Genomic DNA, 24,759 nt, shown 5'->3' with positions numbered 1-24,759 from the left:
CCACTGTACAGATCTTATATGGTTAATAGAATATAAAGCTTTTATTGTCATTGTATTAAATACAACGAGATTCACAGTTGCCACTTCTGTTCAGTGCTTTAAAAAACAAATATTTGACAAACGAGGCAGATAAAACGTACAACAGGTAAAACACACACAGTTATAAAGCAAATAAAACAGGTAAACTAGATGTAATAAATAAATATAAACAGAAGTGTTACACTAGAGGTATACAATATAAAATAAATAAAATGTAAACAAAGGTAGTTGCACTTGAGGTGTATATTGCATCAAGGATATATTGCACAGACAAATGTATGCACAAATATGTGTAAAAAATACTCCTAATAGCCTGTTCTACCCTCACACTATAATTGAAACTGTAATTATTTTTAATAAGCATCTATGAGTAAAAAACACGTTTTTTTAAAGAAATATATATTTTAGTTTTGTTTTTTTAAAGTTTACATTACTTTAAAACAATACTTAAAGTTACCACCTTTATTTTGAAGGCAAAACACCAAAACCGGATATTAGTCAATATAGGTCATTTCCGTCTCGACTGTGACTTTCGAAATAAGAGCTGCTTTCATACTGTACATACACTACAGTCATAATGTGTTGCAGGTGATGAGTCCTTAAATACCTCTAAAACCCCTTGATTAATCCATGCAGCAAATTATTGGTAAAAATTCTGCATTTTAATGTGGAGATTTGAATTTGTCCGATATAAAGTAACTATGTAGCCTAGTACTATTCCTTGCCTGCAGGGGTCTGTTTTAAATAGGTGACCCCAATCAAAGCCAGTGTTATATTCAGAGGACCACCAAGTGTGATTGGATATAAATGCAAATAAAAAGCTAACTTTTTACCACTTGGGGGAGCTCCAGTTTCAGTGAATGTGCATTAGCACTTTCTCAGTAAAGCATGAATTATACACATAATGCCATAGGATCCAAATAGCCTTTACTACTTACTACTACTACTACTACTACTAACTACTTACAATATTCTGTCTTTTTACAGAGCATTTCATTGTGATATTTGATTTTAAAAATCCTAGTGATCCCCATGGAGCAACATTATGACATGGAAATGAGACATGTAAAAACAAATTCATACCCTTTGTCAAATTATTAAAGCCACAAAGCAGACCAATTTGATTTCACCAAGATACGTTTATTAGTAAACTTGAGACTTTTGTGCATTTAATTTGAGAAAATGAAATGAAAAGTTAGAAACATGACTGCAAATAATTTACAAACAACATCTACAGACATTGGTTTGTCCTTCAGAAAATATTTGATATTAACAGATATGTAACAATAAACAAATGATTCAACAAATTAAGGAGTCAGGATACTGTATATTAAGGAAAATGAAGAAAATGAAGAACTTGATGGTGGACAGGCAATGCTTGTTTTGTCATTGCAAAGAAAAAGTGTCACCGAATATCAGTGTTTGTCTCGCCTAGTCTTTACAAGTCTGCAAGAATGAAATGGCCAACCACAGTAATGTGCATTAATAAAACCACCACATACTTAACCCAACACATTTTAGACACAGAAACCTTAGTATTGCAAAATAAGGAAAAAATGGACAACGGGTAAATGCCAGAGCGCTCCACACCACTGGGAAGGAGAGACCAGGTACTGAATTGTTGGGTGCTATAAGGTGGCCCTTGCATTTTGACCAAGTATTGACATTTTGTATAGGGGGGCAGTGTCAAAATGCAGTTTTAATACTTTTAATACGTTATGCTTACATGGTGCACATTCTTAAACACTCGAAAACTGGTTTTCTGTGACTGGGCTAAATGTTTTGTGGGGAATGTGTGTGTAGGGGGAAGCTGAATAGAGACACACAGCTCATCTTTCCCCCAGGGCTCCCTGGCGGTATTGCAAGTATTTAAAATAGTTTATTTCAAACTACTGGCCTAGTTTTACAGATCTTCCTCCTAATATTTGACTTTTACTCATATCCTGGGCTATGTTTTGTTCTTTTATTGTTGTTCTTATTTTGTCTGTATTTCATTGCATCTGTGCAAGCACTTTGAAACTATGTTTAGAAAGGTGCTATACAAATGAAGATTATTATTATTATTATCATTATTATTATTATGACGTATATCATTCAAGAAAATAGCAAAAATCGATTTAAAATATTATTGAAAAAACATCTTCTAGCTGAACAGCTCTCTGTGTCTGCTGATATTTAACTTACATCAAATTATAAAAGGTTTAATGTTGGATAAATACAAAGTCCCGTTAATGTTTATGGTAAAAGAAGTTGTTGCTTGTTCTGTTTTTGTATTTTGACATAATATGCTATGGTCCAACCACTAATTAATCATATTTACCTCTGTACTCTGTGAATAGTATTAACTTGAACCTCGGTCCTGTGTTGTGTGTTGGGTTGTGTCTTGAATATTGTTGTGTTTTGTTGCTGTCGCTTTTGATGTTGTGGTCATTGTTGGTAAAGATTGTAATGTGATTGTGTACTGAAATGTAGCCTAACATTTCAAAGTGATTTAAGTAGACTCCAGGAAGAATAGCTGGGCTCCAGCCGCAGCTAATGGAGATCTGAATAAAAGATAAAGCTGAACGGAAAACATTTAGGCCTTCTTTATTAAAACACCAAAGTCCACATGCTGGACACACATTTGTACTGAGAACACAATAAAGTCCACACTGTAATAAACACAAGTCACCTTTTTGTGTATTTTCCATACAAGTTTTAGGGTAACTGTGTTGCCAGTTAGTCTCCGCCCATCCTCCTCTGAGTGTGTAGTTGACCAAAAAACTTGCATGATACGACTCGACTGAGTGTGATATTTTGGCTGCTTATCTACCACAGTTTGAACACAATCCAACATCTTTCAAGGCCTGACTATTAAGAGGTATGGATCTTTATCTGAGACAGACGGTGCTTTGTTATAAAGAAAGTGTACTAGTCATGTAAGAGGGGGATATCTGTGTTTGTCGTGCTTTACACTCTTCCCGCTATTTTGTGGCTAACATTAGCTAGCTAGCTGCTGTTGATTTCCTCTGTTAGCTTAGTGGGAAGAGGCCAAGACACTCACGGATCACAGGTAACTTCTACTAGGAGCTAAAGCAGCTGTTGCTTTCTCAGGAAACATTAAAACACGTGTTGTAGGTGTTAGGACACTCATCTAGAGCAGGAGTGTGTTAGCTTGATGCTAACAGCAGTGAAGAGGAGTCTGCTGATCAAACACACTGCGTGTACATCCGGAAACAGCCTTTTAGTCCTCTTCTCTGTGTATATACTTCTAGTTTAACCCAGCGTGGTCTCAGTGTATCAGAGACACCTCAGTGTGTTGGTTGTCCTCTCTGTAGCTAGTGGTGGATGTATCCTGGCTGCTCTCGGAAGTCTTGTCTGCGTATAAACCTTTAGCCAGGATTTCCGGCTCCTTCTCCATCTGCCCTATGCTGTTTTGTTTCCGTTTATTCTATTTCCGTTTTAAAAGTTTTCTACGTGCAGAGTTAAAGTGTGATTAAAAGACAGATTTGTTTTCACTTATTGAAGCGCGATGCGTTGCTATGGTTATATTTTAACCGTTGTTGTTTAGCAACGAGCGACGGTTGCCTCGCCCTGTGGTGCAGGCGCTTGTTATTCAATAAGTAGCTAACTTGGTTCAGTGTTGGTCAGCTTTACTGTGTCCGCACGTGTTTAAAATCTCACTTTAAGTTTTTATTTCTTTAAGTTCTATGATGTGTGGTTATGTCTGGTCAGTATTGTTTTTAGTAATTAATGGCCTACCAGTTGGCCTTTTAGACGCCAAAGCCTCGCCCTCGAGTTGGCTAACGTTAGCACAGTGTGAGCAGTGAGTGAACTGTACCAGGCGGTCAGTGAGGAGTCGAGGCTGAGAGAGAGGCCTGTATAGGAGAGAACACCCAAACTACTGCTTCATATTTACATCATGGACAACTAATACACTGAAGCCCAGTTATTCTCTACTGTTCAGACAATCATTATTTTAACTTTTTTGATGTCTTTTTTTTTGTTGTTTTTGCAACCAAACCTTCTAATTGCATAATAATACTTTTCTTACAGTGAGCTATAATGTATCTGCTAATTAGTGACATTATTGTGTTAAAGTCAATGTTTTTATGTATATTTTTTAAGGTTAATGGCATTATGAAAAGCTCAGCAACAACAATTTGTTGTATATATATATCAATTGTTATATTATTTTTTTTGTCGCTTGGGCTCTGAAATGTCAGAAAATAGCCCATCACAATTTCCCAGTGCCCAAAGAGATATTTTCAAATTAGTTGTTTTTATCTGATCAACAGACTGAAACCAAAAACTATTCAATGAACAATATGTAAAACAGAACAAAGCATAACATTGTCACATTTGAGAGGCAGGAGCGAGAAAGTGTTTGGCATTTTTGCTTGATAAATGACTTAAATGATCAGTTGATTGGCAAAATTGTTGTTTAATTCATTTTTATGTTTGTTTCAGCACCACCGCAATTAATACTGCCTTTGTGACTATATTGTGGAAGTGTTTCCCGTTTTTCAAATCATTATTTATGGTGGTTTTGGATTGTGTACTAATATGTCGTAATATGTGAGAATTGCAGTTAAACGGCTAAACATCTCTTTCATTACTTCCCTACAGTTTGGCTCTCTGCATAAAACAAAATGTCTAAAAGTGAAACAGAAGAGATGATAGAGATCGAGATCGATGAACGGGAGAAGCAGGCATGCCTGGAGGAAGGGTAAGCAAGATAATGGTTATTTAAATTGCATACTCTGGCACGTGCAGCAAATAACACATTTACAGTTATTTTCCCCTCTCTTCTTTTACTTGTAGTGTTGAGGAGCAGACTATTACTGCATCAGATTTGATTCAACAAGATATTGACATCAATGAGCCCATTGGCAATTTGAAGAAGCTTTTGGAGCCCCGTATCCAAATGTCACTGGATGCATATGAGATTTGCTTGCAAGACATACAGGTAACAATGTACATAAATAAAGCACATCAAGTTATCTTTAAGATTTGATAATTATAGGTGTGTAATGTGGGTCTGATTGTAGTCTCTTGAACTGCAAAGTATGTGGAGTTGCCTCTCTTTTCAACTCTGATGCAACTTATCTGTTGTGTTCTTCTTTTTAGCTTCACCCTGACCACAGCCTCTTTGATCAGGGAGTAAAAACAGATGGCACAGTGCAGCTCAGCTTGCAGATAATAACCAAACAAGGTACTGAGAAGATGCTTCAAATATCAGAAAATATACAGCTATATATTGCTGTTCATGTCCAAACTCAAATTTGCACATCAACCTCAACTATTTGCGTTTTTTTCCCTCGTCCAGGTGAGGAGAAGTTGAACATCTTGGAAATTGTGAAGCCGGTAGAAACAGTAGAGGTGGTGATTGATCCAGATGCAGCAGGAGAGGAGGGAACTCTGGTGGAGGAAGGTCAACTCATTGCTGTGGAGCGATCTGGCCTGTCTGATGAGACGTCGGAGCAGGTTACTCGCTGGGCCGCAGCACTTGAAGGCTACCGCAAAGAGCAGGTTCGCCTGGGCATACCATATGGTGAGAAACACTTTAATAAGATACGTTACTGTGGGAAAAACAATCCTTAATGAGGTGACAAATAAACCTGGTTATTAATGTATGATGTTTCTTTATCTCTCTCTCTCCTCAGATCCTGTGCTCTGGTCAGCTGATCAGGTGATCCACTGGGCTGTGTGGGTAATGAAGGAGTTTAACATCGATGAGATGGAAATAGGCAGCATTCACATCCCAGGTCGAGATCTCTGCTTATTCAGCCAGGAAGAGTTCCTTCAGAAAGTGCCCAATGGAGAGATACTCTGGAGTCACCTGGAACTCCTGCGTAAATGTAAGTCAGATAGAGTTGTTGTAGGTTTTAGGAGAGTATGTATCCATTTTGCATACACTGTTGATGGTTGACAGGTTAACAGTGTGTTTTAAGGAGTCAACAGAGGTCAAATGAACGCCAAAATCCCATATTGTTTGTACCTGGGACAGTAATCATGGCCTGATGGCCTTGATAAAGAACTTGTCCTAATCCCTTTTATTTATTTCAGATGTGTTGGCAAGCCAGGACCAGTCTGGAGGGGATGCTACTGTCACCATTGATCAACGTAAGTATTTTTTTATTGTAGACACTGTCGGCTATGGACTAAATTTGGCCAGTCATGAGTTGCTCAAGCTATCTGATTTGATGAAACACAACACAGAGAACACTTTTACTTGCCTACAGGGCAGTGATGTGATTTAAAAAAAGAACAGAACAAAGCTAGTACAAATTTAAAGGGAGAAATTGTCCTTTTCTTGCAGATAGAAAAGCTCTACTTACAACATAGTGGACACTAAACACTTGCAGTTCTGATCATTGATTATCTGTTCATCTCTAACTTTTCCATCTGTGTCTCCAGCTGTGCAGATAATCCCAGCTCAAGTGAGCACACCCACTACCATAAAGGTGTTGAAGCAGAGCCGTGGCCCCAGAACTCCCCGTATTTCAGGAGGAGAGGAGCGCAGCTCACCTGGCAACCGCACAGGTAGTACTCGCCACACATAAGGACTCTGTATGTCGTTTGTATGTAAGCAGGTTACATGCTACTTCAGATGCACTGTTCAGACTGCTGGAAAGTGCTGAAAAGCATTCAGGAAGGGGGAGGTTGTGCACAAGATTATTTAATTTTACAAAGCCGACAAATCTGACAGCAGTGTTGATTTGCACAGCAATTGGCCAGGTGTGTACAAATGTGAAAACAGGCAGATCTCCAAGCTGTCACAATGAATCGACTAGAGAATGTACATAAAATTGAATGGCAACTATTTTGATAGTCATTTAAATATTTAAGTTATTGTGTCTGCCGAAAGCATCTCAAATGTGAGATTTTTCTGATTTTCTTTCTTGTGATGATAAAGTAGTTATTCTTGAGTTTTTAAATATTAAGTCAGACAAAAAAAGAAAAGGGAAAATAATTGGCAGATTAATCAATAATAAAAAATAATTGTCTGTTGCCGCCAAGCGCTCCAAAAAATGTTTGATTCCACATTTCTAGTGTTGTGGTGCAGTGTGTTTCTGAATGCAAATGCATCAATTATTTGACATGAATGACGTTTTTATGACTATAATGCTTTACACCAAATGCTGTGTGTTCTCTGGTGCCAGGCAACAACGGTCAGATCCAGTTGTGGCAGTTCCTGCTCGAGCTGCTGACAGACAAGGATGCAAGAGACTGCATCTCCTGGGTGGGTGAGGAGGGCGAGTTCAAACTCAACCAGCCGGAGCTTGTGGCACAGAAATGGGGCCAGCGCAAGAACAAGCCTACTATGAACTATGAGAAACTCAGCAGAGCCCTCAGGTTTGTTTTTAGTTTTTTTTAAAGGGGTGCTCCAGTGGCTTAGTATTGCACTTCCATAAAGTTGGAGACAGATTAAAAAATGGTCAAAATCAGTGCTGCAGAGGCCGACTGTTAATATGCTGAGAAAACTGATATTCATGTGTAAAATCTGTGTGGGTTGCCTCATTACGCTGCGTGTGGGTGTCATGGTTACATGTTGAAATATTATGATGGTGTTATTGGTAACATGAAATTATTTGTTTCACATGACAGAGGATTTTATTTGGGCTTTGTGCAGCGATATTCTGACTTCCGTGTTCTCATTTAGGTATTACTACGACGGGGACATGATCAGCAAGGTGCAGGGCAAGCGCTTTGTCTACAAGTTTGTGTGCGACCTGAGGACTCTGATTGGCTACAGTGCTGCTGAGCTCAACAACCTGGTGACCGATTGTGAACAGAAGAAACTGGCTCGCATGCAGATGCACGGCATCGGTCAGCCCATCACTACAGTGACGCTGGCCACCACCACTTAAGACAATTGAAGGAGGCCGCATTAAAGCACTCTCCACCGCTGATTGGAAATCAAACCAACTTTCTTCTTTTTTGACACAACTGTGTTTTATGAGGCACAGAAATGCAAGGCTGATCCCTGATCAGTGTGGATTATCAACATTATTGTCTCTACAGTTTGAAGTTAGACTGATGCAGGTAAAAAGGGTTCTTTTAATCTTTTCTTTAATTCTAACCAAGAGAAGTGTGTTCAGGATGAGGAGGCGAATGTCTGTGTGATTACTGAGAAATGCTGTTGTTGCGGGCATGTGACTGAATGTGAGAATGTGAGAATGTGACTGAGTTTTGAGCTTTGTGTAATGCGTTCCTTGTCTGTAGTTTAGGATCATTTCCATTGTAAATACCGGTACTTCATGTTTTTGATAGCCACAAGGACAATTGTATTTTCATATTTTCCATTTATAGAGGACCTGTTTTGTATTTTATTTAGTGTTTGTTCCCCAAATTGTTGGACCCTTTTTTGTCCACTAGAGGGAATAAAGTGGCAAGCATTTTTCATAACATCTGAGATTGTCTTTTCATCTCTATGCCTTGAAAAGTTTATAATCCTGTAAAAATCATATGAAGCGATTCAAAATGACAAAGAGCCAGGAAGTTATGTACATTCAAAATTTTATTCATGGTATAGTGAGTGTAGAAAGCTTTTTCTTACTCTAAGCGAATGGTTCATTTAACTACACACAGAGGAAGGTCACTGAATCAATGAGAGAAAAAAAAGCATTTTTTTTTTTAACACAAGCCTCCAAAGACACCCAAAATGAGCATCAATACAATTTTTTTAACATTCACCTGATTAAGAGCTTCAGTTAGTGTCTGTACACGTGTGAATATACTGTGTAGAGGTGATATGTGTTGTATTTCTATGGTATAAAAGCACAATATGCATGTCACATTCATGTTTACTGGAGGTGGCGTTAATAACTTAATTAAGGGAGAGGGAAATGTGTCTCCATGCTGATGTGAGTTGTGCTCATCCTCTGTGTTGATGGTAATTCTTTACTGCTTCTTCATGAGGACCGTTAAGAGTCTTGACAACAGATATGCAGGCAAAGAAATATACATCACAGGACGAACAGAAGCACTGTACATGTATACACACAGGAAATGTAGAAAAATAGAATGTGTGTGAAATTTGGTGAAGGAATGTGTGTGAAGAGGAAAAAACGTTTGATCTCTGTAGGCCCAACAAATACCGCCTTTTTAGCAAATACTCCCAAGTGCTGCGCTGTACAATATTGCTGACACAGCCAGAAAGAGAGGATAAACGGGGGGTCAGAAAAAAAGACTGAAGAATACATGAACAAAAGGAAAAGACTGAAAGGTGGATCTTGAGAATGAAACTAGGCCACGGAGAGCCGGATCTCCATTTTCCAAATATTTACAGTCGAGAGAGAGTGGAATGATAAATCTGGAATGATGCACTTTCGGAAAACCTCCTTTCTAAAGTTTGACCTCCTCCTAATAAAAACCCAATGTGCAGCGACAGCGTGAATTGGCATCAGGGACTTGACAGCAATAATATTTGGTGATAATAATCAGACTTCAAAATGACAGAGTGCATAGAACGCAAACAGTAACAAAATAGTCTTCCTTTCGGATACTATTACACTTCATATATTACATATAGAGCATTTTGCCCATGCAGCTAACACAACAGTGAAGCATGGAGATGAGCGCAACGAGCCAAGATTCAGTTAAAGCAAGTCTGTGTGACAACAAAGCAGACCGGGTTCTGAATACTCTTTTTCCTTCTTCATATCACAAGATCACAAAGAAGACACTAGAAATGTACAATCCTGCTAAAATATCTAGTAAGAGGACCGCTCCCGAGGACCTCGACATACAGTATACTGTATCTGTCATCAATATTGCCATGCACTACATATACTTACAGCTAATCTCTGTCTTAATATATTACACATAAAAAAATCAGAAAACAAAAACATTCAATATTCTTCAACTTTTACATATTTTGATTATGTATAATTTTTCTGCGTTTTTTTCTTCTTCCTTTTTTGTAAAACAAACCTGAAACAGTTGGGCTTTAATCGTGCAGAGAGGCGCTCTGAGAGCCCCTCTGCCCATTGCCAGCTCTACGAGCTGTTATGTCATCAAACACAGCAAAGCTGTCAACGGAGAGTGTGTGTTGGGGGGGCGGGGGTTTGAGGAAAATGGAACAAACAGTTGGAGCGTTGATGGAGGACTGGGAATTAAACTGCCTGGATTTACATGTTTCTGGTCCCAGCTGCGAGACTTCATATAAATCTTCAACTGGGTTTTTCAGTACAAACACTATGAAGTTTTTGTTGCGTTTGGTTGAAATGTGCAGGTGAAACAGGGTACCCTTGTCTGATCAATTGCAGGTAAATGTAAGCTCAAGTGTGGCTCTTTAGGGATTAAGAAGGCTTTGTTCCATGTCATTTTCCTTTGGCCCAAACCCCTGACTGAGACATAAACGATACAAAGATGTCACTTATCTTTTCCTAACTTTCAAGCAAGAGAGGGTGAGAAAGTGAGGGTGTAGAAGCTGAGGGCAGGGGACCGTAAAGGAACAGACCTTATGAGTGAGTGTGGGGGTACATCTGGAGAAAATGCTGATGAGCAGTTCTTTAGTTCTGCATCTGCTCAAAGAATTTGTAGGTGGGATTCTCGTAGCCGTTCTGCTGCATCTTGGCCAGATGACGCTCCTCTGGTGTCACTGCTGCATCGACCTGCCAACACAGAAAAAGGGGAGTTATGTAATGTAATGTAAGGGATAAATGTAAAACTTTTTCATAAAATGCCTTTCTTTACCTCAATTACACCGTGATGAATAGAAGTATATTGTTTCTTCCTCAGCATCACCAAGGTAATGACGATGATAGTTGCTATGACAACCCCTCCAACCATAAGTCCAATGATGGCACCTTTATTGGACCCCACATCCTCGGCGAAAAACACCTGCCATTAAAAAAAAACATTTATGTGCACAAAGCAGAGACACCACTGCAGGACTGAAAACATAAATGACGATGTGTTTACATACCAGTTTTTGATGGTAAACTTCATAACCAGCACTTTGCCTCTCTTCAGTGTCCATCCGCACTTCTGGCATCTCCTCTGGCTTCAGGGCAGATACTGAAACGTAAACACACACAAACTATGTAATAAAAAGACATCTAGAAAGACTTAGCGGTGAAATAGCATTTGTTTGTCCTACATACAATGCTGTATTTTGTCTTTAAATAATGTCCTATTAAACAAAATGATATGTCAGAAAGGGATTTCAAACTTAAATGTGTGATATGGGCAAAATTAATACTGCAAAAATGATCACAGCCTTATCTTGATATCAATATGTTACTACATTTACTTAGTTGTTAGAGCGTTTTGGTGAGTAACACTGAAAGTCAACATAACTTTTGTTTGTTTACAAGAAAACTCCATCGGGCGACTATAAGATCTCATGATCTAACAGATTTTGGTACATTTTTAACTTGTTATCCTTGTATAAGGATTATGTTATTAAATAATTATATGCAGACATGATCTAAGGTAATACTGATTAATCGCCCAGGCATGTGTGAAGTACTTGCTCGCAACCATACTGGACTCAGACGTACACACAAACACACACTCACCAGGTCGTGTGGGGAGTCCTCTATCTGGGATTGGACGAGCATCAACGGGCTCAACTGCAGAAAAATTCACCCAGAATTTTTAAAAAAGGGATAAAATGTTGAATTGCAAAGTCAAATTGACATGCATATGCATTTTATGATATTCAAACAAGTATCTTTGTCTAACGGTATAATAAAATTCAGTGTGTGTGTGTGTGTTACCGTGGTTCTCTGTGTTGGCCTGGTTGAAGCTTTCAGGGTGGATGAAGCCCAGTCCGTCCAGGCCAGGGTCCAGAGGAGCAGAGCTGTAGGCCTGATCGGGCATCAGAGCGTCGTTACCGTAACTCACTCTGCCGTCCACCTGCAAACACAGAGGAACATTAATATGGACTTACAACTCACCGATGTAATTATGTGCCCAATACACAAAGCTGAAAATTAATAATCCCTACAAAGGTGATCTGACAGTCTAAATATGTTTTGCCCTTCAGATACAGTATCCTCCTGGGAGATCATATTTTTATCTCCGTCAGGCGTAAGACTGTGTGGAGATCATGCATTTGGTCCTGTGTGCTTGTATCTGTATCTGTCTGCGGCTAATCTCACATAATACTGGACCCATCAGCCTAATATTTTTGTGCTCATTTATGACTGTATGCTCAAGGACCTCTCGGGATGCCGTGATTCACAATTTTTGAAAAAACTATTTTCATTGACTGTTTTATACCGTCATTGACGGCTGACTCCTCACTCCTCTTAACCGGCTGGTAGGAGCCGCAAGTGATCAACAACTGCTTCAGTAGCAAACGACATTTCTGGCAATCGGCTAGGCTTAAAACAAACCTTACATAAAAGGTTGCAGGACACATTTTGGCCTTTGTCGTAGCTCAAACACTGATATCACTAGAAAAGTTTGGTCTCATTTTGAACCGGAGCATCGGCAGATTAATTCCATAACCAATATGTTATGATCCACTAAAGTACAAGATGAATAAATCAGTTTTTGTTATTTTTTGCTGCCATCTTGACTGTAAGGATGCTGGGAGGGACAATTCAGGAGAGACACACCTAGAGGAGATCTGCACTCTACTGAGTGCCCTTTTCTATTTTCAGATGGATCTGTTTGATTGCTTTACCTCTATTCATTCACTGTACTCGATTACAGTCGCCACTATCTGTGATCAGCTGAGCCACTTAAACAAAATCTGAAAAAAGAATTTTATTCTCTGCCCTTTCTTACTTCCGGCATTAAATACACCATACCCCAACCAAGACTGCATCCGAGTTTCTTTATGTGCGACTTTGTCTGTTTCGCTGTAGGGCAGATGTGATTCTATTTGGAGAGACAGTGCAGTTTATACAGGACAGACCCCATGCACATGTGAGTGGGTGCAACTCGACTCACCCGCCCATCGCTCTGCAGGGAAGAGACTTGCTGAGACAGCTCCGACTGAACCTTCGTCATTATATCAGCTAGGAAGAAAAAGGAGAAAGACGCAGCATGAGCATAGATGGGAGGGAGAAATAGTGTGTTCAGTGTCAGGACATTGAAGACAAACTAACAGTAGAGGTGCTGTGTTATCAGCACACCATCCATCACTGGACTTCAGACATGCTGTAAAACTGGTTTTCACCTCAGTCAGCACTGCAAGAGGTTGTGTGGGGCTACTTAATTAAGCCTGGATGTAAAGTCCGGTGGTAATATTAAAGTTGGTTTAATTAGACGTTATTCTAATATGAGCTCATCGCTCTGTAAAATGAACAAATCACAACATGACAAATATAAAAGACATGTTACCATTACTCCAACAATTATTTTGTATTTTTTTCCGGTCTATAAAATGTGAAACATTGAAGAATGTCACGACAACCGTTTCCCAGAGTAAAAGGCATCATCTTCAAATGTCTTTATTTGTCTGACCAGCAGTCCAAAACCAGTATATAAATATTCAGAATACTATTAGAACAGACAGAAAATATGAAAATATGAGAAGCTGAAACTAGTGAATTTTTGGCATTTGTTCTTAAAAACAACTAAAACATTTGATCCATTATCCACATTGTTGCAGATTCATTTTCTGTTGATCGACTAATCTATGAATCAACTAATCGTTTCAGCTCTATGTAATACTGACATTAACAACAAACATGAAAAGATGTAAAACAAAATAAAAGTAGTAACTTTGGAAAATGGTCATCAATTAAATTATTTCTTTAATCTTCTCTGAGTGTCAGTTATATTGTTCTATATGTGTTATCACTGTATGGTTTACGCTGTATAGTTATTTGCATACAAGAAAACAGGAATTATAATAAAGGGAATTAAAATAATGAGTAAAAATTGTGTTTTAATGTGAATATTTTGAGTTACTATTTCACAATAATACAATCTTTACTGCATTGTGTTTATAAGAGACTATTTTTGTGATACTGTAATGTTAAATTAGCATTTAGATACAAAATAATTAATCATCATACCCTGACTCACTGTGCAGATGTGTGAAAAGCAATCATTCATACAGTTAGTAAGAAGTATAAAAGCCGACACTTACAGACTTGGTCTTGGACCTCATTCGCCACACTGGGCACTTTGTAGAGCAGACTGACGGACTGATTCATCCTCTCATCAATCACACGTAGGTGGGTCAAAACCTAAAGGTCAGAACAAAGTGAGGAAGTTCCAGTTTAATTCTGAAATCCTAATGTCTAAAAACCTGCAATAGTATATCATTTACTTTTAAGTCAATACCAGCATTTTAAATCTTTTCATCACATTAAAGTTTTAAGCTAAAAGGTTTTTGTACCTGAGGTCGGATCTGTGCAGCCTTCTTGGGATCCACCGTGCGGACATGTTCGTAATGTTTCAGCGTGTGCTGCCTGTCCTTCTGCTCTGCACGGACGTACTTCTTCAGCAGGCTCAACACCTGACGAGCCTGGAGGTGGCAGTGTCGTATGGTGTTAGTGGTATTATCAAAACATATATGATGTGCTGTTTTTATTCTATATATACTTCATTATATTTCCTGCCAGGTATGACTGCAGAATAATTTGACACATGAGGGAAATGAACCGAGAGAGATATTGTTACTTGTCTCTAAACTCTCCCAATGAAATGAACCCTTTTGACTGTGAAAACACCCATGACTTCTTGTAACAGCTATGCTTTTGTTGAAGAGTCCAGAGGTGTGTGTGGATATGTGTATGTGTGTATACCCGTGGAGGGTTGGCCTGTAGGGAACTGAGGTAATTTTCCAAAGCCAGGCGTCGGCGGCTGTTGAGCAGAGCTTCCACTCGGGCCATGTGGGTTTCCACCAGCTGCTGCCTCTCTCCTGCTGCCTCCCGCTCCAGAGCCTCCACCTTTTCCTGGAAGTGCTGCAAATACAGTACATTTACAAAAACCCATTTTACTATATATCTGATTATAAATACCAACAGTTTTAGTTTTATAAGAATGATTCGCCGCACACTGGACTGTACATAGAAACATGTTGGGAAATACGCATTTACCATGAAGGATGGTGGAGGAGGCAATCATGTTTTTAAATATCATTCTGATACTTTAATACAAAAGCAATACATTTCTTTTTTGTTTTGCTTTCAAATAAGTTATTTTCTGAAGTTGCGCGTGTTGTTCAGACATAAAGGGTACTTCTTTACATGTTTTTCCTGTGATCAGAAATTAAAAGGCAGTTTTTCTCTTTGGGATTTTAATCTTGTTTTATAAATTATCAAATTAATAACAGATATTAAAAAGACTGAAATTAAAAAAAACTAATTTTCCAAGTTGTAATCCTGTGTCCGTGTTCATCATTACATTCGAGTCAAATATATGGCAGAAAAAAAATCTCTCTTTTCTCATCCTATAAAATATTTTTGATGACTGACATGTTCATACATAAATTTATCCAATCAAAAGTAATAAATAAAACCACGCTTGGCTGGTAGCTTGTGGGTCGTAGCAGCCAGCAGAACATTAAGTTGGCAAAAAATCTGAAGCTTGACTTGCCAATTGTCTGTTATGTGTTTTGAAAATCAATTTTAAAAAGTTGGCAAAATCCTCACCCTCTGCCTCCAGATCAAACAACACAGGTGGCTTTTCAATAATTTTGGCCGAGATAAGGGAACTAAAATATTTCCACAACAAACACCTTTGACATTTATAAATGATATTATTAATAAATACACAGAAATTCAAAAGAAGTTGTGATGTGTGTCCTACCTGGATGACAGCTTTCTTGTCAGCACGAGGAAGGCTCTTGGCCTGCCTCTCAGCCTCCTCCCACTCCCTCATCACCTGGACATAAAGAGTGTCACGTCAGGGACAAAAGCATTACAGACTGACAAACTCTGACACCTTGACAGGGCAATATCCCAGACAGAAATGTTTAGGATGTTAACCCTGACACACAAATATACCTGGGACATCTTTTCACGGTGTTTGGCCTCCAGGCTTTCCTTGGCCTTCTGGAAGTCAGAGTGTTCGCTGTCGTCCCCGGGGGATTCGAGGTACCGATCCACGGCATCTGGAGGACTGGGGGCCATGGTGGGCACTGGAGGAGAACAAAGAGGCAGGAATCAAACACAGGGCAGGGGAGAAAACACTAAGAGGATAATAAAGAGAATAAGTAAAGAGGATGCATGAAAGGTAAATGCAGGAAAAACACTGATCCCAGTGCGTCTGAAACACACAATGCTGTCAATAGAGGCAACATTACACAGGGTTTCAGTGTTTCAGCTCAAGACACATAGACTAAGCGTGTTAAAAACATACAATATGTTAGCTAAATACAGATTGTTTTAATAAGAACACAAATATTGGTATAAAAGACACACAGGTTATCGGGGGACAAAGGGTGATTAGTTTCCCAGTACAAGTGTTGTGCGTATGTCTATTTAATGCGGGAGTCTGGAGATAAGATGAGAAGTGCTGAGTCAGGATCAGGGCAGGCGCTGCACCACTGAGGAGTATGGGTGGAAACAGCAAATCAACCCATTAACCTTAAACAACACCATCCCCCATTCACACACACACTACGACTGTCAACACGCTGCAACACAGAGCTGGTTAAGACATATTTATGACATCGTTAGAGACCCACAACTGCCAGGTCAGACTACTACGGAGCTGCAGCAGCACACACAAAACCTTGCGGCTGCAAGGCATGCAAACACACGTGTGTGTAGAAATGCATGCAGACACACACTGACATTCAAAGTTCTGCTATTATTTACGCTGCTTCGTCCACATGCTGTAAGAAGTATCAGTTAGTGTCAAAATGATGAAATGAGTAATTCAATGATTTTGACTACTAGAGTGTCATGGCTGCTTTCCAAAAGGGACACTCACTTGATCGGCTTGCCTTTGCGTTTATTCTTTTCATTTCTCTTTCTCTACACTGTTCAAACATCAGTTAAACTACTGACTCTTCATGTAAAATGGCTGGTTTCAAAGTTTCTTTAAGGATAAGGCTAGAAATAATCTATATTTATTGTCAACAAATCCCATGAAAAGACCAAAACCATCAATGAATTGATCCAACTAAATAGCAAGTATTGTCAGTGCAGTCGAAGCCTGATAAGGTTTATTCCTCTGTGGCATAGGCCTCCATTGTTGTCCAAAAACTATTAAAAACGCATCAATGAGCCACACTGTTGCACTGGCTGACATGTTTTATGGGCACTGGAGCTTAGTTTCTTAGTAAATCCCACATTCATCATTCTGGTTGCTGTAAATACTAACTAGAGAATCAAATGTTTATTAGCCGGTGGCTGAAAATAATCCCAAACAGATGCTATATTTACTCCTGTTTGAATAACATTAGCTAACAATTACAGTGCCCAGATGTTTTAGGAAATTACTGAGCATTTTCAAACAATGCAACTATAGATTTGTGATGCATTTTTAAAGATTTACGTCTTCTGGAGGAAGGAATGGGCTTAGGGCTGAGAGCCATATACAGGGCAGGGCAGTTGCTGGTTTTAGTCTTTTCATTGGATTTGTCGACAAGTAAGACAAATATAGAAATCATCAGCCTTATCATGTAAGCCAAGGACTCAGTTTGCTTTATCTTTTACCACAAATTTTTGTGTGCTCCCTGTGAGGTACACAAACAAAAATATGTTATTCCAGGGAGATGGGTGGCCTTTTCCTTTCCAATCAAAAGATATGTGTTTATCTTGCTGAGAAAAAAATCCTATAATACTCAACACAAGACTAGAAGACAAGCAACCAGATTCAGTTGTCAGTGCTCCGATTGGTTAAGAGCCATCAGACACTCAGGACAGGGAGAGGCGGAGGAAGTGAATGAGACAGAGAGACAATCTGCAGCAGCCTGATGACAGGAATCAGGCTCTCGGTGTGGACACTTCAAGGTTTGGACGACTCCGGTCCTGGGACTTACACGAGCTGCTGCAGACAGCTAGGCAGTACTCCTCCGAGTCAAAGTTATTCCTGTTGCCCCCACATCCCCCAAACAAGAAGGGAACACAGCGGCCCTTCTCAGGCTGGAAGTACCAACGCTTCAGCATGGCATGACACGGTCCTGACACAGCACGAGCCCAACAAACGGCTGAGGTATGTACACACAGGCAAACGCAAATTACATATCAAATGAAACTGAACACAAAATGTGAGCTGGTTATGTAATCAACAAAACAACACATGATGGAAAAACAACCAATAGATGAATACATGTAAACAAAGGGTGTGTATGCGCTTGATTTCTCACCTCGAACGACTTCCTCAACTGATTCAGTGGTGGTGGTGGTGGTGGTTGTCATGGCGATGTTAGCATTACGCTCATCGCTATCTCGTTCATCGGTCACGTCGTCATCGTCGTCGTCGTCGTTGTCGTTGTCGTCTTCCTCGTCCTCCTCCTCATCTTCGTCGCCATCCCCGTTCTCATCCCTTTCAAAAGTCTCCGCCTCTTCGTCCTCGTCTTCGTCATCCTCAGCGGTGGCTGGCTCTGTGTCTGCCGGACGCGGCATGCTGCAGGGAGAGCAGCTGGTTCAGTCTATGTATCAACAAGTGTGTGCGTCCATCAGACTGGATGAATGCGTGATGAATGTGTGCGAGTGATGATACCTGTTATCAGAGTATTCGGTCTCAGCTCTGCCCCACCAGACGTCTGACTCCTCCCCTTCAAGCTCCGTGCTGTCTGACTCCCGCTCCGCCTCCGCCGGACAGCAGACAAACTCCACCCCTCGGAAACGGTCGATGCCACATGGCAACAGCATCCCGTAGTCATGGAGATTCATGGAGCGGTCTCCACAGGACTAAATTTAATAACAGGCATTAAATCATGACTTCCTGCAGTGCTATAAACAACCAAAATGAAACCACACAACATTCAATAACATCATGAGGATATGAGAGCTTATTGTGGTAAACCTTGGTGACTGAAGATAAGAAGCGTAGCCCCACACTCATAATTCAGCTCTGATGTACAGATTATTATTATAATAATAGAGAGAAAATAATCTATGTTTGACAGACAATTGTTTTTGTGGGTGACTGAACATGAGTGAACACTCAGAAAGGAACGACGATAAAAAGGAACACAAATCAGAAGAAAGTGGTGGAGACGGTTGACAGCAGAAAGAGGGGGAGGATGAAATTAAGGCATGCCGAGTCACTCAGCAGCAGCCAACTGAAGACCAGATAGAAAAGGAAGATGTAGAAAGAAAAAGCCACTAGCTGATATAATAATAGCACAACAATATGAAGTCCACACAGTGACATTGAACGCTGTCTTATTGTCTCACCTCTTTGGCGACAGTGTGCCAGTGCAGGTGGCTCTCACACTGGTCCATACGCTCCTGGTGCAGGAACTTACACTTGTCAGGAACGAGCAGCGCGTCGCTCACAAATTCCCCAACTGAAACAGAAACATGCCTTTGCTCATTACACTTGGTTCCAGTCACAACCATACACACAAACACGCTCAGTAACATTTTCAGCTGCATCATTAAAAGTGGTTACCCAGGCAGCGGTATGGCACCACAATGTGTGTGTGACTGCGGCATTGCTTGCGGCCTTTCTTGCACCAGTTCTGGATGCTGACGGGCTGGTTGGCCTCCACAACATTTGTGATCTGCAACTCTGGGTACACCTGGAGAAGAATGGGAGATTTTTATGTTCTTTCTTACTGCATTTACTGTGTATTACTGTCTACTTGCTGTCTCTCTCTGTTCCTATCTGTTTCTCTGTCTCCGCATGGCGGTCTCACTCTGTTTAAATACCTCTTGGCAGTACTGCAGGATGCCCTCCTTGGTGCCGATGCAGCTCTTGGTGCCGGAGAGATCAGACTCCCATTTGCCACTCTGCACATTGATGTGCATGTTCAGCTTCCCGCAGAACATGGCCACCTGGGGCTCAGTTAGCAAACCCACAGAGTCATCAGCAGGCACCTGGACAGACAAGAGGAAATAGAGGAAAACAATGAAGATTGATGGTACCAAACTGGCTAAAGTATAACTTAACCATGAGTATCTCCTGATGCAGCTTATGTATATTTAGCCCCTCTCCATTTATTCTACTTCTTGTCACATAAAATCCTGCACATACATCTGTCTCTCTATATGCAGTACTGAGATTAGTGAATCATAAGGATAAAGGCCTCTTTAAATTACTCTATATTATAACATCACTGTGCATTTAAGTTATTACATACATAAATAAATAAAGGAATTTACTACTGGTTTAAGCCTAAGCAAGGCAAGATACTCTTGTTTCATCCCTTTGAGCCCATAAGCCAGAGAGCTAAGCATTACAACCACAGAGCAGCACATGTGCCCTTTGTTAGCCTGTCTTGTGAGGGTTTATTCATTTCCTATGTTAAAGAAAGTGCAATGAGGAGAAGATCATATTGCCTATCATAGCAAAAAGTAGAGAAACTTATAAACCAGAGGCCATTAAAATCTAGCTGCGAGCGAATATTAGGTGCAAACAACCTCTTCTTTCAACTGAACCAGCTTTGGTCTTTTACTGTCTAATAGGACATAGGTGTCTGCACTTATTGTTTTTCCTTCCTTTGTGTTTGGGGAAACAATTGGAGGAAGTCTCAATGTGTTGCGCCTTCTGGGCCTTGTATTTTCCTGGCAGACGTCAAAAAAGTCTGATGCTGCAAGCTGACATTACGCTAGCCACCAAGCCATCTGCTGCCAATCTTCATATGACTAATTCTGGCTTGATGCTATGTTTGCTTGTGAAGATCTGCATAATAATCACCTCCTGTGAGTTAGGCTGGGACAGACACTGTTCCTTTCAACAGAAACTACTCTCTTCATACCATTTTCAACCCATTGCATAATGCCATCCATCTTTAATTAGATGTGCAATTGAGTGTTATAGGAAAATATGTTACAGGCTACAGGATATAAAACTAAATGGTGTTAACATATAGAATATGTGATGGGTGGAATGAGAGGTCAACTCAGAATGGTATTTATGCCAACCTGTGCTTCAAAATCACACAAGTCTGAGTATATCAGTCCATGGGCAGTTGTTTGCCTCACATATCACTGGCTAATGTCCTTCAAATCACGTTCCTTGTAAACACATTTAATCCACAAGGAACAGTTATATCAAGCCAAGTGCTCCAGTAAATTGCTCCTGTGCTTATGAGTCTAGGATTACACTGAGACAACCAGTCAAACCTGGTTTTACATCAAAGAAAGAGCTCTAAACACTCCTGTGTGTCTGTAGGGGAGAGTGGCAGCAGGCCATAACAAAGGTTATCACATCTAGATATTGCTGCTGCAGGGCCTGTGTGACTTTTTCAATCACGACTCAGCCTGCAGCCTAAAAAACATGCAGCACAGAAATGGAATACGCTGCAAAACAATGGGCAGATTTAATTAGATTAAACGGCTATTAAAAGCGAATCTCACCAGACATATCATATGACCCTATGAAAAAATGGCAATCTTAAAATACTACAACATCAAAGATATAAACTAGGACCAGTAGCGTAACACAAAAGCAAACAAAAAATACAATGGTATGATTTCTTTGAATGCACCTCACCCAAACCGTACAGCTAGTATCTCAGGACAATCACAGGTATGGCAATATGGTTATCTTCTCTGAGGGAAGTTCTTGAATGCTACCTACATCAAATAGTGTGAGTCCTGCATAATTCTGCTGTGGAGAAATGTTTCACTGCAGCATGCAGGGGTCTGGTTTGCGTGGGAAACCTCGAGTAGTGGGAAAGATGAAGCAAACTTTGTCTTTGGCTTAAATGATAAGGCTGATGATTTCTATATTTGTCTTACTTGTCAACAAATCCAATGAAAAGACTCAAACCAGCAACTGCCCTGCTCTGTCTGCGGCTCTCAGCCCTAAGCCCATTCCTTCCTCCAGAAGACGTAAATCTTTAAAAATGCATCACAAATAATATAGTTGCATTGTTTGAAAATGCTCAGTAATTTCCTAAAACATCTGGGCACTGTAATTGTTAGCTAATATTAGAGCCTGCACTATAGTAACCTTCTCCCTGACTTATGTGCATCCCTGAATGTAGCATGGTAATGATATACAACATCTGTATGCATCTAATGATTTGCCTTATGCAACATAGTTCATCATATTTCCAGCTGGTCCTATAAGCTGTGTGTTTCTCTCTCTCTGGTCCTGCTCAGCAGCAGCAGCAAACTGCAGGCGCCATCTTGCTTGTGTCAAACTAAAAAAAGGCTGCATCCCTTTTTCCATTCTCCTCAGCAGTATCACACCACCACCACCACCACCACCTCCCTGCTGCAGCTGCAGCGCCGCTGGACTGGACCCAGTGGGCCAGCAGCACCAAACAACACTGCATATAAGCATTAGCTGAAGAGAAAGGGAGCATAACGTTACATTAGTCACATCAGAACTGTACTGTGTTGTATTTGTCAGGTATAGCTGGAGTACTGACGGGTTTGTTAAGATGTTAAACACAACTAACTACATACGTCGTTGTGTGTTAGCAACTGGCGGTTGCCATGCCAATCCGTGTCGTTTTCCTGGGAGAGCTAGCCGTTAGCTATTCTTGATCCTAATCACAGCACTAGGGTGACTTACCGTAGCTATTTAACTAGCAATAAATAGATAATAGCGACTAACTACAACAAGTTGTGTTATTTTACGCATGAAAATCACCGCTAGATTAAAGAAAACATGTCCAACACGGCAGGCCGAGGCTGTCAATCACTGACATCTAACGGCAGGCCTCGGGAGCATCGATGGTGTTATCTGGTTACGCAGTAAATCTGTGTAACAAACATGGACACATACAACAAAATGGTGAAAAATAGAGAAATGACAGGGATTTAATTGGCTTAAACAAAGAGTGGGCCCCGGTAAAGCCCCGGTAAAGCCCCGTTATAACGTTATCTTTGGTAGCAGCACGGTTAACGGTTAACCGTTGGTTAACGTTACATAGTATTCATGTTATCAGTGGAACGTTATAACTGACGCAGTTATTGACCGTTACATTTCAAATGTAACCGTTATTTTATGACGTCTTTCTTCAGGATTAGACTTCGTCTGTGGTCGGTCTGATGGTCGCCGTGGCTACAGGCCCGCAGATGAACGGCGGCTCACCGACTCCCACAGTCGAGATAGATTTCTCTCCGTTGTTACTCACCTCGGATGAAAGCGTCAAGGTCGCCACCAGTACCAGCAGAAACGCCGTGAGCTCTCCCATGACGTCCTCCCGGTATCCAGCACCCCCGGTATGTTCACGGTGTTCCCCCGTTAGAAATAATGTCAACGCAGGTGGTGGTTTGTGTTCGACACCAGACCAGCGGCGGCTGAAGTGTTCCCGATCCCGGTGATCCCTCCCTGTTTAGCTCCCGACGGTGACGACGTGAGGCTGGATCCCTGGATGAGAGTTGGTCTGGGTGGGGGCGGGGCAGCGGATCTGACCGGAGGATGAAGGAGCCTATAGATAGCTAACCTGGGACATTTAATGCATTTCACATTTCAGATGCAGACCTTTTTTTTTTTTTTTTTTATTTATTTGCACATATATAAAACTGCACAAAATCCAGTCAATGAAAAAAAACAAGAAATTCAATACATTCATACAAGTTTGAGATAATTGTGCATTACCTGAGTATTTTAAAGACATGTTTTAAGATATAAATGAGAAAGAAATGTTGTTATTGTTGTTATCCATGTAATATATCATTTTAAAGCTATTTTTATTTGTATTTATTTATTTGCACATATATAAAACTGCACAAAATCCAGTCAATGAAAAAAAAAACAAGTTTTATACTTAAGTAAAGTTTTGAGATAATTTTACATTACCTGAGCATTTTAAAGACATGTTTTAAGATATAAATGAGAAAGAAATGGTGTTATTGTTGTTATTCATGTAATATATCATTTTAAAGCTCTTATTATTTTTATTTTTATTTTTATTTATTTATTTGCACATATATAAAACTGCACAAAATCCAGTCAATGAAAAAAACAAAACAAGAAATGTGTCAGGAGAGGTCAAGAAGCCACAGGCTTATACAAAGGACCTCTCCCCAACCCCAGGAGAAAAATAAACAATAACAAAAAAGGAAGAAAGATCTAAACTAAAATCATTTTAAAAATACAACAAAAGTTAAACAACAACAAGAAGTACACAAAATGTAAAGAAAAACCTAACCAAACAGTGGAAAACAATCCAATAAAAACAATGAAATACATACAAAAAACAGAACAGAAGAAAAGAAAAAATATCTAAACATATCAAAAGATAATTAGACATCATTAATTAAATGTGATGATAATATCCTTCTAAAAATGTTCTAAGGAACAACATTTATTGTTGCTGACATTTAATCTGAAAACCACTTCAAAACACACCACCTTTTCACGACTGTCAGTAATGTTTCAATGTGTGTGTGTTGTGCCCTTAAACAGGGGAAATAGTGAGAGAGAAGGATGAATAAATCACACACGCAGCTCTTCCCTTCACTCGTCTCTGTATTGAGTGAGGAAGAGGAGCGCGATCCCCCTACTGGAACCCCGAGGTATTACCAACAGATCAATGCAAAATCAACCCACACACACAAGGATCTGCATCACCTATCTGCATTATTCCTCTTTCTATTTCACTGCATATGTGCTGCATAGTCTCTACAGTGACCAGTATTGATGCATATTTACATCCAAAAATTAAATGGCATGTCCTGAAAATGATACAGTAATAATTGAGACAACAAAGAAATTAGCTTTTCTCTAAATAAATGA

At 39.9% G+C, this 24,759-nt stretch overlaps 2 protein-coding genes across 4 annotated transcripts; one reads left to right on the top strand and one right to left on the bottom strand.

Moving 5' to 3' along the window:
- Positions 1 to 2,760: 2,760 nt before the first annotated feature.
- gabpa (GA binding protein transcription factor subunit alpha) lies at positions 2,761 to 8,432 on the top strand. 2 transcript variants are annotated; one of them, XM_074659033.1, is made up of 10 exons: positions 2,761 to 2,899; positions 4,648 to 4,747; positions 4,843 to 4,987; positions 5,149 to 5,233; positions 5,348 to 5,572; positions 5,685 to 5,879; positions 6,088 to 6,144; positions 6,439 to 6,564; positions 7,185 to 7,377; positions 7,685 to 8,432. In XM_074659033.1, exons 2-10 carry the CDS (start codon positions 4,671 to 4,673, stop codon positions 7,890 to 7,892), a joined length of 1,311 nt encoding a protein of 436 aa, XP_074515134.1. In that variant the 5' UTR covers positions 2,761 to 2,899; positions 4,648 to 4,670; the 3' UTR covers positions 7,893 to 8,432. The 2 variants fall into 2 exon arrangements, with proteins under 2 accessions (XP_074515134.1, XP_074515135.1); XM_074659034.1 differs by lacking the exon at positions 2,761 to 2,899 and adding an exon at positions 2,966 to 3,091.
- A 92-nt stretch (positions 8,433 to 8,524) lies between these two features.
- appb (amyloid beta (A4) precursor protein b) lies at positions 8,525 to 23,374 on the bottom strand. Of its 2 annotated transcripts, XM_074659031.1 has the most exons (18): positions 23,153 to 23,374; positions 19,770 to 19,937; positions 19,510 to 19,639; positions 19,293 to 19,405; positions 18,613 to 18,803; positions 18,257 to 18,516; positions 17,930 to 18,097; positions 15,945 to 16,078; positions 15,748 to 15,822; positions 14,742 to 14,900; positions 14,333 to 14,461; positions 14,081 to 14,180; positions 12,934 to 13,001; positions 11,751 to 11,889; positions 11,550 to 11,603; positions 10,955 to 11,046; positions 10,723 to 10,869; positions 8,525 to 10,640 (listed from the first exon to the last, which is right to left on the bottom strand). In XM_074659031.1, the coding sequence occupies exons 1-18, from the start codon at positions 23,210 to 23,212 to the stop codon at positions 10,539 to 10,541; spliced, it is 2,289 nt and encodes a 762-aa protein (XP_074515132.1). In that variant the 5' UTR covers positions 23,213 to 23,374; the 3' UTR covers positions 8,525 to 10,538. The 2 variants fall into 2 exon arrangements, with proteins under 2 accessions (XP_074515132.1, XP_074515133.1); XM_074659032.1 differs by lacking the exon at positions 17,930 to 18,097 and having other exon boundaries at positions 23,153 to 23,371.
- Positions 23,375 to 24,759: the final 1,385 nt, after the last annotated feature.

Source organism: Sebastes fasciatus, chromosome 14 (assembly GCF_043250625.1).
Source record: "Sebastes fasciatus isolate fSebFas1 chromosome 14, fSebFas1.pri, whole genome shotgun sequence".
Lineage (NCBI taxonomy): Eukaryota > Metazoa > Chordata > Actinopteri > Perciformes > Sebastidae > Sebastes > Sebastes fasciatus.
The sequence above is the reverse complement of the archived record's forward strand: the minus strand, read 5'-3'. Positions and strand labels throughout refer to the sequence as shown.